This window comes from Musca domestica, unplaced genomic scaffold, assembly GCF_030504385.1.
Source record: "Musca domestica strain aabys unplaced genomic scaffold, Musca_domestica.polishedcontigs.V.1.1 2, whole genome shotgun sequence".
Lineage (NCBI taxonomy): Eukaryota > Metazoa > Arthropoda > Insecta > Diptera > Muscidae > Musca > Musca domestica.
This window is the reverse complement of record NW_026712249.1, coordinates 11,900,982-11,917,146: the sequence shown is the minus strand read 5'-3', so window position 1 is coordinate 11,917,146 and position 16,165 is coordinate 11,900,982. Positions and strand designations below refer to the sequence as shown.

Sequence of the window (16,165 nt, the reverse complement as noted above, 5' to 3'; positions counted from 1 at the left end):
TGCAGTTTTTTTATCTCACCCTTTTTATCTCCGCCCATTGTTATACCCTCCACCATACATAGTACAGGGTTGCCCATATTCGACGGACCCATCTGGCAACGCCATAACTTTTGACACAGATGTCACATCGCTTAATGACATACCGCGTTTGAAGCGTCAGTCCAAGCAGATTTTAATACACGCCACGCGAAAAAGTTGAAATTTACATTCAACAAAAGAAGTCAATTGTGAAAACTCAACGTGCTTTTAAAACATTAAAAAATGTGAGAAGTGCGCCTTCTAAGAACACCATTAAGCGCTTATACGAAAAATGTTCGACTGGTAAGGCTCTTTCTAATCCGAAGAGGCCATATAAAAGTCGACCAAGGCGATCGGCCGAGAATATCCCTTCCGTACGAGCCAGTGTTGAGAGGTCCCCAAGAACATCCCAAAAACGCCGTTCTCAGCAGTTGGGCATGGCTCGGTCTACTTTACAACGGATTATTCGCATTGATTTGCATTTGTTCCCGTACAAAATTCAATTGACGCAAAGAATGTTGCCTGCGGACAAGCCTCGTCGATTGGAATGGGCCCAAAGAGTCATGGGTCCGTCGAATATGGGCTACCCTGTATATAGGATATATTAAGTTGGTCATACTGTTTGTAACTCATCGAAATAATAATTTTAGATCTAACGAAGAACATATATTCTTGATCAACGTAAAATTCTATCACGATTTAGCCATGTCCGTCCGCCCGTCTCTTGTAATCACGCTAGAGTCAAAACAAATAAAGATAGGAAGCTACAATTTTGCACAGATCAGTCTATTACGCATCAAGTTCGAAGATGGGCTATATCGGTCCACGATATCTATAGCCCCATATAACGGTACCCGGTATTTTGATGACTGTAGCCAATTTTTTAATGAAATTGTCAAAAATTCCACACAAGGAGTTCCTTCAGAGTGTTTTACCCCCTGGATGAGTGTTGTCCACGATATCATATAGCCCCGATATTCGGTATTTGGATAATTGCAGCCAATTTTTTTATAAAATTATCTGATAATCCACACAAGAAGTTCTTTCTAAGCGCCTCACCCCCTGGATAAGAATTGCCTATATAGGTCCACGATATCGTATAGCCCCCGTACAACGGTACCCCCGATATTCGGTATTTTAATGATTTTAGGGATATTATTCACCGGAGTTGTTTCAAAATTCGTATTCAGAGTTCGTAACAGGTACTACAGTCTATGACAGAATATTGTCTATGCAGGTCCAGGTCTAGGTCTTCGTTTAGCCCACATATATCGGTACCTCCCTATATTCGGCATTTTGACGATTTTAGGTACAATATTCACTGGAATTGTTGCAAATTTCGTATTTGAAGTTCCTAATAGGTACTAAAGCCTGTGACATGAAATTGTCTATGCAGGCACTGGTCTCCGTATAGCCCTCGTATATCGGTACCTCCCTATATTCGGTATTATTATGATTTTAGCGACATTATTCACAGAAATTGTTTCATATTTCGTATTTAAAGTTCGTAATGGGTACTACAAGTTATGAATTGCCTATGCAGGTCCAGATCTTCGTATTGCCCCAATATATCGTTATCTCAATATATATACCCCTATATATCGGTATCTCCCTATATGCGGTATTTTGATGATTTATCTACGTTACTACACGTCTTCGTGTAGACCCAATATTACGGCTATTTTTTAAGATTTTTAGGATTTTAACAAAATTTTAAGGGATTTTATATTTTGAACATTTCCAAATTCTTTCCAAATGCTAAAAGGTATTCAAAGTTCGGTCTGGCCGAACTTCCTGTTTTTTACTTGTTTATTACATTTTGTTTTTTTAATATATCCGAGTTCCTGTTTTTTACTTGTTTATTTTATTTTATTTCATTTTATTTTCTCGGGCAATATTACTGCCACAAATCCAAAGGAAAAAACTTGCCTTTTATCCCAAAATTGGTAAAAGCAAAAAAACACGTTTCAGAGCTAATGTCGCAATCTATCTGAGTTCAATAATTCCTCAGCCATGCGGATACAAACTGTATATATCTTTTGATAAGTCCAAAAGAAGGGTATTTGAAATAACAGCATCAGACTCTTTAGATGAAATACTTTTCAAAATGTTTAGAGCCGATCTAACCAAAACCTTTCTTTCTGTATGTCTGGCCTGCTGGTGGACACGATAGGTCTTAAAGGCAGTATAAGATTTGGTCAAAACTTGAAAAATCTTAATATTTTCACTAAACTTATATTTAGACCACTTCGACAAAAGGTCACGAGCGATGGGAGTAATATTTTAAGTAGACCCAAAAGCGAAAAAATTCTTGTTCTGTTCCAGAATGTGCAAGAATCTAGTTCTGCAATTTTTTTATACCCTCAGATCAGATATGTTTTCGTTAAATCCCCATATAACGATACCTTCCGATATTCGGTATTTTGATGATTTCAGCAACATTATTCACCGGAATTGTTTCAAATTTGGTACTGGAAGATCCTAATGGTATTTGAAGTTCGTAATGGACACTACAGCCTATGAGAAAAAAATTTCGTATACAGGCCCACGTCTTCATATAGTCCCCATATAACGGTTTTCATTTAAGTGGTAGTTTTCGGATCTTTTTTTCAAATTTTTCAATTTTCTTTCCAAATGATGGAGGGTATTAAAAGCTTTTTGTACTTGTTGTTTTTTTTTTTTTTTTGATGTCTCAAAGGAAAAATCGGTTATCGAAAAAAAACCTTTTACATTCTTCTAAAATCTCGTCATTTGATAATTTTGATTTTCAATATTTTTTGATTATTGACTTCAAAAGAGTTTGGAAAACAAGGCATTAATATTTAGAAATGTAGCTCTGATGGCATTTGAACAGCTTTAATTAAAAATCCTTGTCCGGATCCTTAAAATTATATACTTACAATATGTGGTGATCCAGTCTTAACCAGCTCCCCTGGATGTTCGGCCAAGAGCACGTCCACAGTTCGTTCAATGAGATTTTCCGGTGTCAGATAGGGACTTGTGTCCACCGGCTTTTTACTGGCCGTGCCGTTCGAACTGTTGTTGTTATTATTGGTTGTATTCGAATTATTGTTGTTATTTTCATTGTTTACACTGCGGCCAGACTTTTTCGATGGATTTGTGCTTGGGGCCGTTGTTGTGGAGCTCACTTCGCTGGTTATGTGCATTTTTGCAATATTTTATTATTTTTTTTTCAAATTTCAATTTTCAAAATATTGTAAGATATTATTTTTTTAGATGCCTTTTTCTTGATGTTTTCAAACACACATGACTTCAGAGGAATTGTTACACAAACACGCACTCACAAAATTAACTAGATGAAGAAGAATAAGAATAAGGACATGTGGAAGATATGTAAATTAACTTGGCAATGAAAGGGGTTACTTCCCCCTTTTTCTATTCGAAACGAAAGGCTTTATGGCGATATTGCTTCACATGTAATAGACCTGTTGAATTTCAATATACGGAGTTTTTTTTTTTTTTTGGGCGGAAAAGGATGTTGTACAACTTTGTTTTGCCTCCTCAAGTTTGAAGGAGAGTGTTTAGCACGTTTTTATTTCAAACTTGTCCCGAGAGAGTATGAGCTATTTCATTCTCTGAGGATTTCCGTCAAAAAAAGAACCCTTTATTCACAACTTTTGAATTATCACTTTTAACTCCAATTGTAAGCGTTTCGGAGACGTCCAATCGATTCAAACTTTGACGAATGATTAAAATGATTGGTTAACAATTTTTTATAATTTGTTGACAATTCACACCAAAAAACACTGGCCTCGAACGGACAGGCTCAATTGGAAAACACATTCTCCATTGCGGACAAACTTTTTACCATCCCCACACCTCAAACCATTTCCGCCATTTCATTAATTCAGACACGGTACCGGTCACAATTAAACCTCATTTGAAAACAAACACATCTGTTTCCCGTTTAATACACCAAAAAATATCCTGTTAATGAACGGCATGTGGCCGTATCGCAATAATATTTTGTACTTTTTTCCGTGCGTTCAGCGTGCGCTTTTTTTATTTTTTATGTCACTTTTCTTTCACTTCAGTTCGTTTTGGTGTTCACATGTTATGTTGTACGCTTGTATGTGTGTTTTTTTCGCCACTGTTTTGATTGTTACTTTTTTGTGCGAATACTGTTTTTTTTTTTTCATTGTTTCACTTCTGCGTTATTAACAATTTCCCTTTTGATATGATTTTTTTAAATATGTGTTTTTTTTAACTGACATTAAAAATCAAATTTGAAATTATCATAAAGTCAAATGAATTTGCTTAAAGCTAGCACAGTGTTTTAAATGAATAATAAATAATGGTAAATGATAGCGATAAGTTCAATCGGACCAACCATTTAAATTAATCCACTAATAAATGAACTAAGCATAAATGAGATAATTTTTATACCCTCGGCCATATAACTACAGAGGGTATATAATGAGATTGTCTTCAAATTTCACATCCCAATATTCCTATTAACACAAGATCTGGTGTGGAGATGGAATATACTGATCGAATCCTTCTTGTGCCTCCCCCACAACGAGTCAGAATTTGGAATAGCCATGAAGCTCATAAAACGTGAAATTAGCATTCAATACCTTTCAAAGGCGGTACATCTCAATATTTCTATCAACACAAGATCTGGTATAAATATCGTATATATTGCTCCTCTTCTTCTTGTACCTCCCCCACAATGGGTTAAAATTTTGAATAACCGAAACGCTCATAAAATTTGAAATAAGAACTTCATTCTTTTCATTCTCTTCAAATTTCACATATCCTATATTTTCACTAATAAATTATACAAATCGACCCACCCCTTCTCCACGAAGGGTCACAATTATTAATATTTATATATCTCATATTTTTCTATGATATGAATATGGATATATATAATATAATTTTGAAATGGTTGTTTGATCCTCTTGAAATTTTGCATATTACAAAATTTTAATCAGTATTATGGAAAATTAGTACATCGTTTCAATATATACGGAACTTTCCGCATATTTCAACATTTTACAAACTAAAGGAGTCAAAATGTGCACGAGAGATATATTTTCTTATACCCTTAATTTTACGGCAATGTGCCTCACCGAAATAACAGATTAGGAACTGAGGACAAAATACGTATCAGAACATTGGAGTCCTTCTGTCCGACCGACATGCGTTTACCTTTGAGAGTAATCAAAGGTCTAATAATATTCGGTACATCTTATCACAAAAAAGTAATAAAAAACCAGTAAAGAAAGTCTCAAAGTCGGGCGGGGCCGACTTTATGATACCCTACACTACTTTGCTAATTTAGTAGAGCCCCGCATAACAATTAAAAGTTTTTATGGGAGAATTCAATTATACACGCTATGATTATAAATTTAATTTAAAGTTCAAAGGACAACATATGCCGAAGCATTTGTGCCTTTTAAATTCGGACTTGTATTGCCCATTTGGTGCACAATTAATTTGAAATCGGATAAAAATATATATGGGAGCTATATCCAAATCGGAACCGATCTCGATAAAATTTGGCAAAGATATTTTTGAGCTGCATTTGATATATTTCCCCAAATATTGTTGTTGCAGAGTGCATATTACGGCGGCGGTGGACAAAAATAACAAATCGGATGAACAATATATATGGGAGCTATAGCTATATCTGAACCGATTTTCATCAAATTTTGCATACATATTTTCAGACCTAATTTGGGTGTATATGCAAAATTCCATACAATTCGGGCTGATATTACACGTTTGGTGCGCAATAAAAAGCAAATCGGACGAAGATATATGGGAGTTATATCTAAATTTTGACCAATTATTTCCAATTTCAATAGGGTTCGTCCTTGAGTAAAACATATGATCTGTGCAAAATTTCATCTGGATCGGGCAATAAATGCGACCTGTACTTTGTTTACAAAAATACATGGACAGACGGACGGACGGACGGACATGCATAAATTGACTCAGAATGTGATTCTATGCAGATCATCAAAAGGAACTATGGGTCTATCTCGTCTCCTTCTGCCTGTTACAAACAAATGCACAAAGACAAAATACCCTGACCACCTTGTGGTGTAGGGTATAATAAAATGGGTAGTAAATATATGAAAGAGTAGACTGACTGACTGACTAACCGAGAATCAATGCCCAGAAGAAACTGGTCCCAATGCGTAAGCATGTGATAAGGCTGGATTTCTGTTTTGGTTTGGTACTTAAACGGTACGAAAAGTACTTAATATGTAATATTTTGTATTGCTTAAACAGACTGAGCTAAAACTCTAAAATGTTTATTTAGAGTCACTGATGGAGTGCAGGATAGATGTACCGAAGGGTTTTTGGAAACTCGAACTTTAAGGAAACGCAAACTTCTAAAAAGGTAATAAACTTCTAAAATGGTACCCTTTGGTATGATGTGAAAATGCAAGTTAAAACTTAAATTTTGATATGAGAATCACGGTTGGAAAGTAGGTTTGATATACGAAGATGCTTGTGGAAATGTGTACTAAGTGTGCGAACTTTTCTAAATGGTATTAAATTTGGTTTTGAGTCCCTGTTGGTGGTAGGTTTGGGATCAAAAGGTGTTTTTGGAAGTGCACGAAAAGTTATAAATTGTACAAAATAGTGTTTCAAAATTAAAATGTGGTATTAGAGTCGCTGTCCATGTACAGCCTGGACATAAGGAGGTGGTTTCGGAGATGTTTACTGATTGGTATTGGGTGAAGGGATAAAGTTCTGAAATTTGGTATTTAGATTACTGCTAGTATCTCAGTTAGAGATTTGGCAGTGGATTTGGAAATGCGTATTACAATTGTTCGAAAAGTACTAAGCAAAACTAAATTGGATATTAGGTGAAGGGGTAGAGCTGAAATCCCGAACTATATATTGATCCACTCTTTCTGGTTCGTGCCTAATAATAGATTCTATGTAAAGAAAAGTTTTGAGATATTGGCTGATTTACTGGCCAACTCCCAGGCGAAACAGCTAAAGATAAAATTTTGAAATTTTGCGTGAGAGCGAGTCGAAGATTAAGATAAGTACCAAAAGATACTTAATACCATTTGTATTGAGCGAACGGATAGAGCTAGAATTCCTAAAAAATTGTCACTGGAAGATTATAGTATAGGTGTCTCTATAAAGCCCTTATGAAGGTAGTCTTTCTCTCGTAGATCCTTTGAAAAGTTATCAGTCGCTGGAAGACATTTAGAGTGTCTGCTGGCACTAGAAGACCCTTTTTAATTTCTTTTGTTCATAGAAGACGCTTGATAGGGTTTTCTGTCACTGGAAGATCTTAGGAACGTCTTCTATCTCAAGAAGAACTTTTGAAGGTTCCCAGAAGACTTTTTGAGCGTCTTATGTCCATGAAAGACCCATCTAAAGAAACCGACCTGTACAGGGTGAGATGAAAAAAGTGGAACCAATTTCAGACTGCTGTCATTTCTAAGTCACTCGTCCGACAACTGTTAAAATTATTCCAGTGACAGCTCTTTATATTGTTTACAAGCGTACAAAAACATTTTGGTGAGAATTTTCCAGAAAAAAAGTTATTCGTGATGGAATTCAAGCGTGATAGTGTGATTTCTTTATCGTACCATCGCTCGTTACCGTGATACTTACGTTCATTTCCGACGTCAAGGAAGTGAACGTAAGAAAACAGCAACATCAGCAGAAATTCAAAAAGTAAAGAAGCGACTTGATGGAAACCCGCGTCACAGTGACCGAAAAATGGCTCATGAGCTGAACATATCGCAATATTCCATTCGGCAAATATTGAAAAATGAGCTCAGGGTAAAGCCATTGAAATTCCAAAAAGTGCAAGAACTTACACCGCTACAAAAAGAAAATAGACTCAAAAGAGCTAAAGAGTTGCTTCGCTTGTCCAAAAGTGGTGAACTGCCGAATTCGTTTTTCTCCGCTCCGATAAGAGTTTGTAAACAAACAAAATGATCGTGTTAACTTGCCAAAGAGGTCAGCTGAAATATACACCTTCAGACCTCAAGCGCCGGCCATGGTAATGGTGTGGGCCGCCATAATAGCCGACAGTCGCTCTCCGCCGAATATTATCGCGAAAATATTCTGGAGGGTGTATAAAGCAAACATTTTGTCGCCTTGGACATTCCAACAGGACTCAGCACCATCGCACTCAGCACGCGCCACCCAAGAATGGTTACAAAATGAGGTTCCTCGCTTCATTTCCAGCGCACAATAGCCACCAAAATCTCCGAAAACCAATCCGTTGGACTATTGTGTCTGGAGTATTTTGGAAAGCAAGGTTGGCACTAAAAAATACCAAAGTGTCGGTCACCTCAAGCAAACGCTTCGCCGGGAATGGGACAAAATACCGCAGAGCAACATTCGGGGAGCGTGTAACGGTTTCATTGGCCATTTGAAGACCATAATTCGTGCCAAAGGTGACTAATTCTAAACTTATTCTAATATTTGATGCTATTTCCGACAATTTTTTTCCTTCATTCGATAAAATTTAAAAAAAAAAATGTAAAAATGATGTCGTTTGACTTTGTTGCAGTTTTTTTTTTTATTTCACCCTGTATAGCACTGAATCTACATTGGGCGCCCCTTTTTAAAAATGGTCACCAAGTTTGAGAAATTAAAATTTTTTTTGGTCTCTACTTTTCGATATTGGCGATCAGAGCACCATGTTTTTTTTTTTTTTTTTTTTTTTTTTTTGAGAGTCAAGATCATCTGTTCATGTTGGGCGCCATATTTAAGATATTTTAAAATTACACAATTTGATGGAGTGTTGACATTTAGTATATGGGGTCATTGTGTATACGATTGAGAAATGAGTCCTTCTGGAAAATCGTACACTAGGTATACGATAGTACTAAATTTGGCATAGAGTATGGAATTGGAATTGTGAATTTAGGTATATTTAGGAAGTGTATTTCGTACCACGTAGTGTACGAAAAGTATAAATGGTACTAATTGTTTTACTAAGACAAAATTTCAAGATTCTAGCTTCAGCCGTTTTGTCTTGACATTAATTCTCAGTCACTCAATTTCTTGTATACATCGATTTCGAGTAACAAGTTCAGAAAAAAATGTTCAAAAGCCCATTATTTGATAATGAGTATTTATACTATGCGCCGGCAAGGAAGCATTGAACCGTTTATTTTAAATTTGAGTCCCCAGTTTTTGAAAGAATATATCTACGAAACTATGTCTTTATGGCATCTAGGCATAAGCCGATTGTATTCCTCTTTTTATTATTTTTTTCGAAATAATATTTTCTATATTTGTTTTTTTTTCACAAAATTGTTAACAATTTAACGATAAAATTACCAATAAATGCTGCTGCCACATGTCAGACAAACTTTCACACCAATCAGCAAAAAGAAAAAAAACAAAGTTTCAAATAGACCCATTTCTGTTTGAAACTCCAATATGTGTTTCCCGTCTATTTTTTGCATAAAAAAGAATAAAACTTTTACTTCCGCAGAATTTTTTTATGCCGCGAAAAATAAATGCCAAACATGATGGGAGGCATAAAAAAATACAGAAAAAGTAACGAATTGGAGTTTGTTGACCATATTGTGTGGAATTTGGTTAACACAGATGACCTCGACTCAACTCATACTGAGAAGTAGTTGACGGACAACAAGTGTGATGTCACATATGGAACACTGGTTGTAGGCAAATAAAATTGGAGAGAGGAAAAGAGAGAGAGGGAGTTCTGTTATGGGCTCAGAAAAGAGTTCATTTTTTCCAAAAAGCCCTACCCTCCCAGTTATGTAGCGTATTACACCCATTCCCAATAAAAAATACTTTTAAAAAAAATAAATGCAAACAAAAAAATAAAATTCTATGTAAATAAATGTGAGAGTTGGTAAATTAACAGTTGCGGAAAATGGTTGACCAACAAAAAAAAAAACAACAGCAGCAGCTTCGTTACAACAGCAAAGACAACAATGATTCTATTTTTTTTTTTTTTATTTTCATTATTTTTTGAAGTGAATGGGAACGAACATAAATTCATCAGCATCATCGTCGTCGTCAACGTTGTAGTTGTGACATTCATTTGTTTGCTTGTTCAGAAATACTCAAAGGAGGAATGGAATTAAGGCCTTGTGGCAAGTGGACACTGATGCGATTTGTGAGGTTACACATTTTTTTCTTTTAAAAGTATTTATTTTATGGAAGAATATATAATAAATATCAGTGAGTTATCATGGGCTCTCATAATTTTCTTTAGATAAAATTAGAATGATCGAAAATTAGGTTGGGGAATTTTCGCACAAGAAATTTATAATTAGTTAACAAATGTAGTCAAATTTGACTCCAAACCACCTCCTTCTCGAAATATAAAAAATTTGACACAAATAAAACATAAACAAGTAAAAAAGCTGAAAGCTGTAGAAAACCCACCACCATTTAGAAAAAAATTGGCAATCTTCAAAAAAATAGAATCCGTTAAATATTCTGTTAAAATATTAAAAATACAGAATGTAGACGTATATTAGGGTCTATACTTGAAAAAAATTCGGTGAATAATATAGCTAAAATATAAATAAATACCGAATATGGGGAGGTACCATTATATGGGGGCTATACCAAAACGTGGACCAACACACACAAATTTTTTGTCATAGATTGTAGTATCCATTACGAACTTCTAATACCAAATTTGAAACAATTCCGGTGAATAATGTAGCTAGAATCGCCAAAATACCGAATATGGGAAGGTACCATTATATGGGAGCTATACCATAACGTGGACCTGCACAGACAATTTTCTATCATAGACTGTAGTATCCATTACGAACTTCTAATACCAAATTTGAAACAATTCCGGTGAATAATGTCGTAAAATCATCAAAATTCCGAATATCGGGAGGTACCGTTATGAGGGCTATACGAAGGCGTGGACCTACACAGACAATTTTCTGTCATGGCCTCTATTACGAACTTTAAATACCAATTTTAAAACAATCCCGGTAAATAATGTCGCTAAAATAATCAAAATTCCGAATATCAGCAAGTACCATTATATGGGGGCTATGCCAATACGTGGTACTGTACCAAATGTAGGAATATTTAGTATTTTTTCGTGACATTTGCACATTTCCAAAACGACCTCCATATCTCAATCCCAGATACCAATAAACCTTAATTTCGGGATTGCAGCTCTAACCCTTTAGCCATTGCCAAATATAGTACCATTCATAACTTTTTGTACAATCACAGTCACAATTCTATCCTTCTCTTCAACCTATACATCAACACTGACCCCGATAACAAATTTTAGAATTTTATCCTAACCCTTTACCCAATATTAAACTTAATCCTATTTAGTACTTTTTGTACAATTATGGTGCAAATTTCCAAAACCACCTCCACATTACAATCCCAGATACCAATAGAGACCTCAATATAACATTTTGAGATTGCAGCTCTATCCCTTCACCGAATACCAAATATTGTACAATTCAGTAATTTTCGTACAATTTTAGTACACATTTCCGAAACCACCATACTTCTTTTCATCCTAGACAGCAACAATGACTTCGATATAAAATTTCCGGATTTCAGTTCTATTCCTTCACCTAATATCAAATTTAGTACTATTTCGTACAATTATAGTACAGACTTCCGAAACTACCTTCATAACTCAATTCCAGACACCAACAGATACCTTAATATGAAATTTTAAGATTGCAGAACCATCCCTTCACCCAATACCAAATATTGTACCACTCAGTACTTTTCGTAAAATTAGAGTACACATATCCTAACAATCCTTCTCTCTTTCTCCTCACTATAGACATCAAAAGTGACCCCGATATCAAACTTTAGAATTTCAATTCTATTCCCTCACCTAATATGACATTTAGTACTATTTCGAACTTTTCGTACAATTAGATTACACATTTCCAAAACAACCTCCATATCTCAACTCCAGATACAAAAAGAGACCTCAATGTCAAATTTTAAGGACTCCAACCCTATACATTCACCTAATACCCAATTTAGTAACATTTAGTACTTTTCGTACTGTTATATTACACACTCCCAAAACCACCTCCATATAGCTATGGACAGCGACCCTAGTACCAAATTTCAGATTTCCAGCACTATATGTTCACTCATTACCAAATTGTACCAAATGGAGTACTATTTAGTACTTTTCATGCACTTGTAGCACACATTTCCAAAACCCCATTTTTGTCACAAAATTACTTCTAACAGGGATTCACCCTAAACCAAAGTGTTTCTAATTTAGTACCATTTAGTACAGTTCGCACACTTAGGGCATTATCCCAAACCACACTTAGGGCATTATCCCAAACTTATTTTCCCACCTTCATTCTTATACCAGATTTCAAATTTTCGCTATATCAATTCACAGAATACCAATGGGTACCATTTTATAAGTTTAGTACCATTTTAGAACTTTACGTAACATTAAAGTTTGAATTTTTAAAAACCCTTTGGTAGCCACTCTATCAGTGACTCTCGCACAATTCCAAATTATAAAAAATATAGTACTATTTAGTACTTTTGTTGCACCTGTAGTACCCATTTCAAAAAACACCTCTTTATTATGAACCTGCTACCTACAAAGACTCCAATACAAAATTTTAGATTCTATTATTCTTTCACCCTAAACTCTTCTAAATTTAGTACAATTTAGTACAGTTCGCAAACTTAGTACACTTTTGCAAAACCACCACCACCATCAAACATAATTTCCAACCTTGATTCTAGAACTGAATTTTAAGTTCATAGCTCTATCCATTCACATAATATCAAATTCTAATATTTTAGAACCTTAGAAACATTTTAGAACATTTCCCAAATTTAAAATTCGAATTTCCAATAATCCTTTGGTGCATCTATCCTGCACTCTATCAGTAACTCCCAGAGTAATCTCAATTCCAAATTTTAGGATTTTACCCCCGTTGGTTCGCATAACTTCAAATTTTACTTTATTTTGTGCATATAAGAACAAATTTCCAGAACTACCTACATATCAAATTCGAACACTCCGACAGTTATCGTATTTGCAACTGAACCAAATTTAGTAGCATTAAGTACTCTTAAGTACAATCACCTACATCAGTCCAATAGAAATATAATTTTAAATTTCTGGATTCCAACGCTATCGGTTCACGCAAAATTGAAATTGTATCAAATTTAGTTCCATTTAGTACACATAGGTACGATTTTCCAAAACTACCTGCACACCTCAGTCCTAGAATGCAATAGTAATCTTATTTCCAAATTTCAGGATTCCAAATTTATCGGTTCTCCCAAAATTTAAATTGTACCAAATTAAGTATCATTTAGTACTTTTCGTGGACAAAAGTATACATCTCAAAAACTTCCTCCATATCCTAATCATACACTCCGCCAGTAATGTTAATTTCAGAATTCCAGCCCATTCGATCCTCCAAAAATTAAATTTTGTACCGTTTAGTACTTTTTGTATGCATAAGTACACACTTCCGAAACTACCTTACATCGACTCTACTCCTTAACCTTGATTCTTATTCCCAATTTGATACGAAATGTTACCAAATGTCGTACATTTTAGTATTTTTCGTACAATTATGGTGCGAATTTCCAAAACCCTTTGGTATATCTATCATACTCATACTCTCTATCAGTGATCGTCATTCTAATTTTAAGAGTTCTACCTCTATTTCTCCCCCCAAATACAAAGGGTACCACATTTAGTAATTTTTAATACTTTACCTACCGTTCTAGTGCGAATTTCCAAAAACCCAGCCTTATCTGACCCCTTCGGACCAAGTGTGACCCTAACAGAAAATTTAAAGACTGTAGCTTTACCCATTTCGTCTGGGCGTTGATGAATCGTCAAGTCAGTCAGTCAATTACCCTACTCTATATATAGATATAGCCATTTACAAAAACCCATCACACCAAATTATTAACATAAATCCGTGACGATATTTACACTTTTTTATTTCGATTTTCAAATACACTCAAACAAACTAAAGGCCATACAATGTAGTGACGTTGATGTTTTTTTTTTTTTTTTTTTTGAGGTAGCTAGTTTTTTTTTTTTTTTTTGTCTCATCTCGTCTATTATTTATGATATCATCAAAGTGTTTGGGGTGAATGCAAATAAATATATTTATATAGAAATACACCCACACGCACATACAAATATGTAGGCATACATATATTGGCTTAAAAGTGCAATTTATCCCAATCTGTGTGTGTGTGTGTGATTGTGTGTTGAATCAATAATGCAACTGATCGTAATGCCACAAAGATTATTTTTATTGTTACCGCAGATGTGGTGGTGCGGTCTATAATGCACAATTAAAAATCTGAAATGTTAATAGTAAATTAAACTAAAAAACAACAGCAGCAGCAACAACAATAACAACGATGATGACGAGGACAACGACAACAGTAAAACGCAGACAGAGACCAGTTTAAACCAAAGCAGCCACTTAATACAAACACACACACCCACACATACACTTTAATATATTTATAACATCTATGTATATATTTACAAAATTCACCAACGCACCTACACACACACACTAATACAAATAAAGGTTTTAAAAAACCATCCATTCTAAGAGTTAATTATTTGCTAACCAATAGAAATGAACTCAGATTAAAGATGATTTGTATTTAAATTAGATGTCGCCGTTGTTTTTGTTCTTGTTCCTGGTGGCCAATACAAATTGAACTATTTTCGGCCACAAGTTAATTTGAAAATGATTTGAATTTAATTGTGAATTTATTTTTGTTTTTGAGAATGTATTAGAAATTAAAAGTTTTAAAACTGATGACATCTACCAAAAAGAAAAAAAACTGTGGCAATATAACCAATAAACAAGGAAACAAGGAACCCTACTGAACATTTGAGATATCACTGCCAACACAATTTACATAAAACTGATTGGATTGCTTTTTTATCAGTTAATTTCCCCGCAAATAGCTGTTTGAAGTCCAGTTTCGAAATATGTGTACTGCCATCTCGATCTGTAGATTCATTTTTATAGGCAGACGAATTTCTGAAACATCAACTTAGCCCATATTTCAGTCGGTGTGTATTCGTACGTTTTTGGGTATTACCAGAATACTTCAGCCGACTCTCTTCTAACTGTTTAATTGATTCTTGTTATTGAAAAGTCTAAAAATCGAAGTTGACTTCTGTGTATGAAAAAATGGTAGCGTCTGTTTTTGTAATTCTATATTCTAATTATACCAATTGAAAATTGTGACCCTTTGTGTGGAAGATACCAGAAGGGATAGGATAATACGTGTCATATTCACTTCTGATCTTGTGTTAATAAAAATATTGCAATGTGCGAAATTTAAAGAGAAGCGGAAACATATATCGCATTTTATGAGCGTTTTGGTTATTCAAAAATTTGACCCCTTAGTAGGGCCTATGTTGTGAATGTTCGCATCTTGTATCAGTGTCATACAAATATTTGGATTTGCAAGTTTGTGCAAAATTGAATTATCCTTTTTTACCATAGTATAGAGGGTATATCAAATTTGTCATCCTGTTTCTAACTTCTCGAAATATACTTTTTAGACCCCACTCACACACATATACTAATCATAATCAAAGCATAACGCTTAATTGACGCCCAACGTGGGGCACGAATCCACGACCCTAGGTTTAAGAGCCTCATGCAGTACCGATTGAGCTAACCGGGCTTTTTTGTTTGTATTCACGAACTTTATCCAAAAACAATTACTGGATGGGGTCGGAGGCTTGCTAAAGGCTAGTGGAAAGATACCAATGCTGCGGCGAGCTTCGACGTGCAATACGCGTACACCACTCAAAATATACACTCAAAGCATAACGCTTAATTTATATATTCTTGATCAGAAATAAAATTCGAATGAAATGAAGTAGGTTGTTAAAATTGTACTCAGATGTGAGTTTGTTCTGCACGACTCTTGGTTTTGAATGGGCTTTATATGTCCACGTTTTGCTGCTTTAGTCACAGTTTTAACTCAAATTTGCTATAAATTGGTAGCATATATTCCCATTATCTAAGAAACATCTTTGCATAGAACTGTCAATGTAGGTCTAAGTTTTGATATGGTCCCCATATAAGTGTACCGCCGAATATTCGGTATTTTGATGATTTTAGCGACTTTATTCACTGAAATTTTGAATTTTATC

General features: G+C 34.8%; 1 protein-coding gene across 1 annotated transcript in view; it reads right to left on the bottom strand.

Moving 5' to 3' along the window:
• Positions 1–3,185, bottom strand: part of LOC101900009 (segmentation protein Runt) — a 114,384-nt gene extending 111,199 nt beyond the window's left edge. The window contains exon 1 of the mRNA XM_005176988.3: positions 2,919–3,185. Coding sequence (XP_005177045.1) covers positions 2,919–3,185 — 267 coding nt within the window. The remainder of the gene's footprint in view (positions 1–2,918) is intronic.
• Between the last annotated feature and the right edge of the window lie 12,980 nt (positions 3,186–16,165).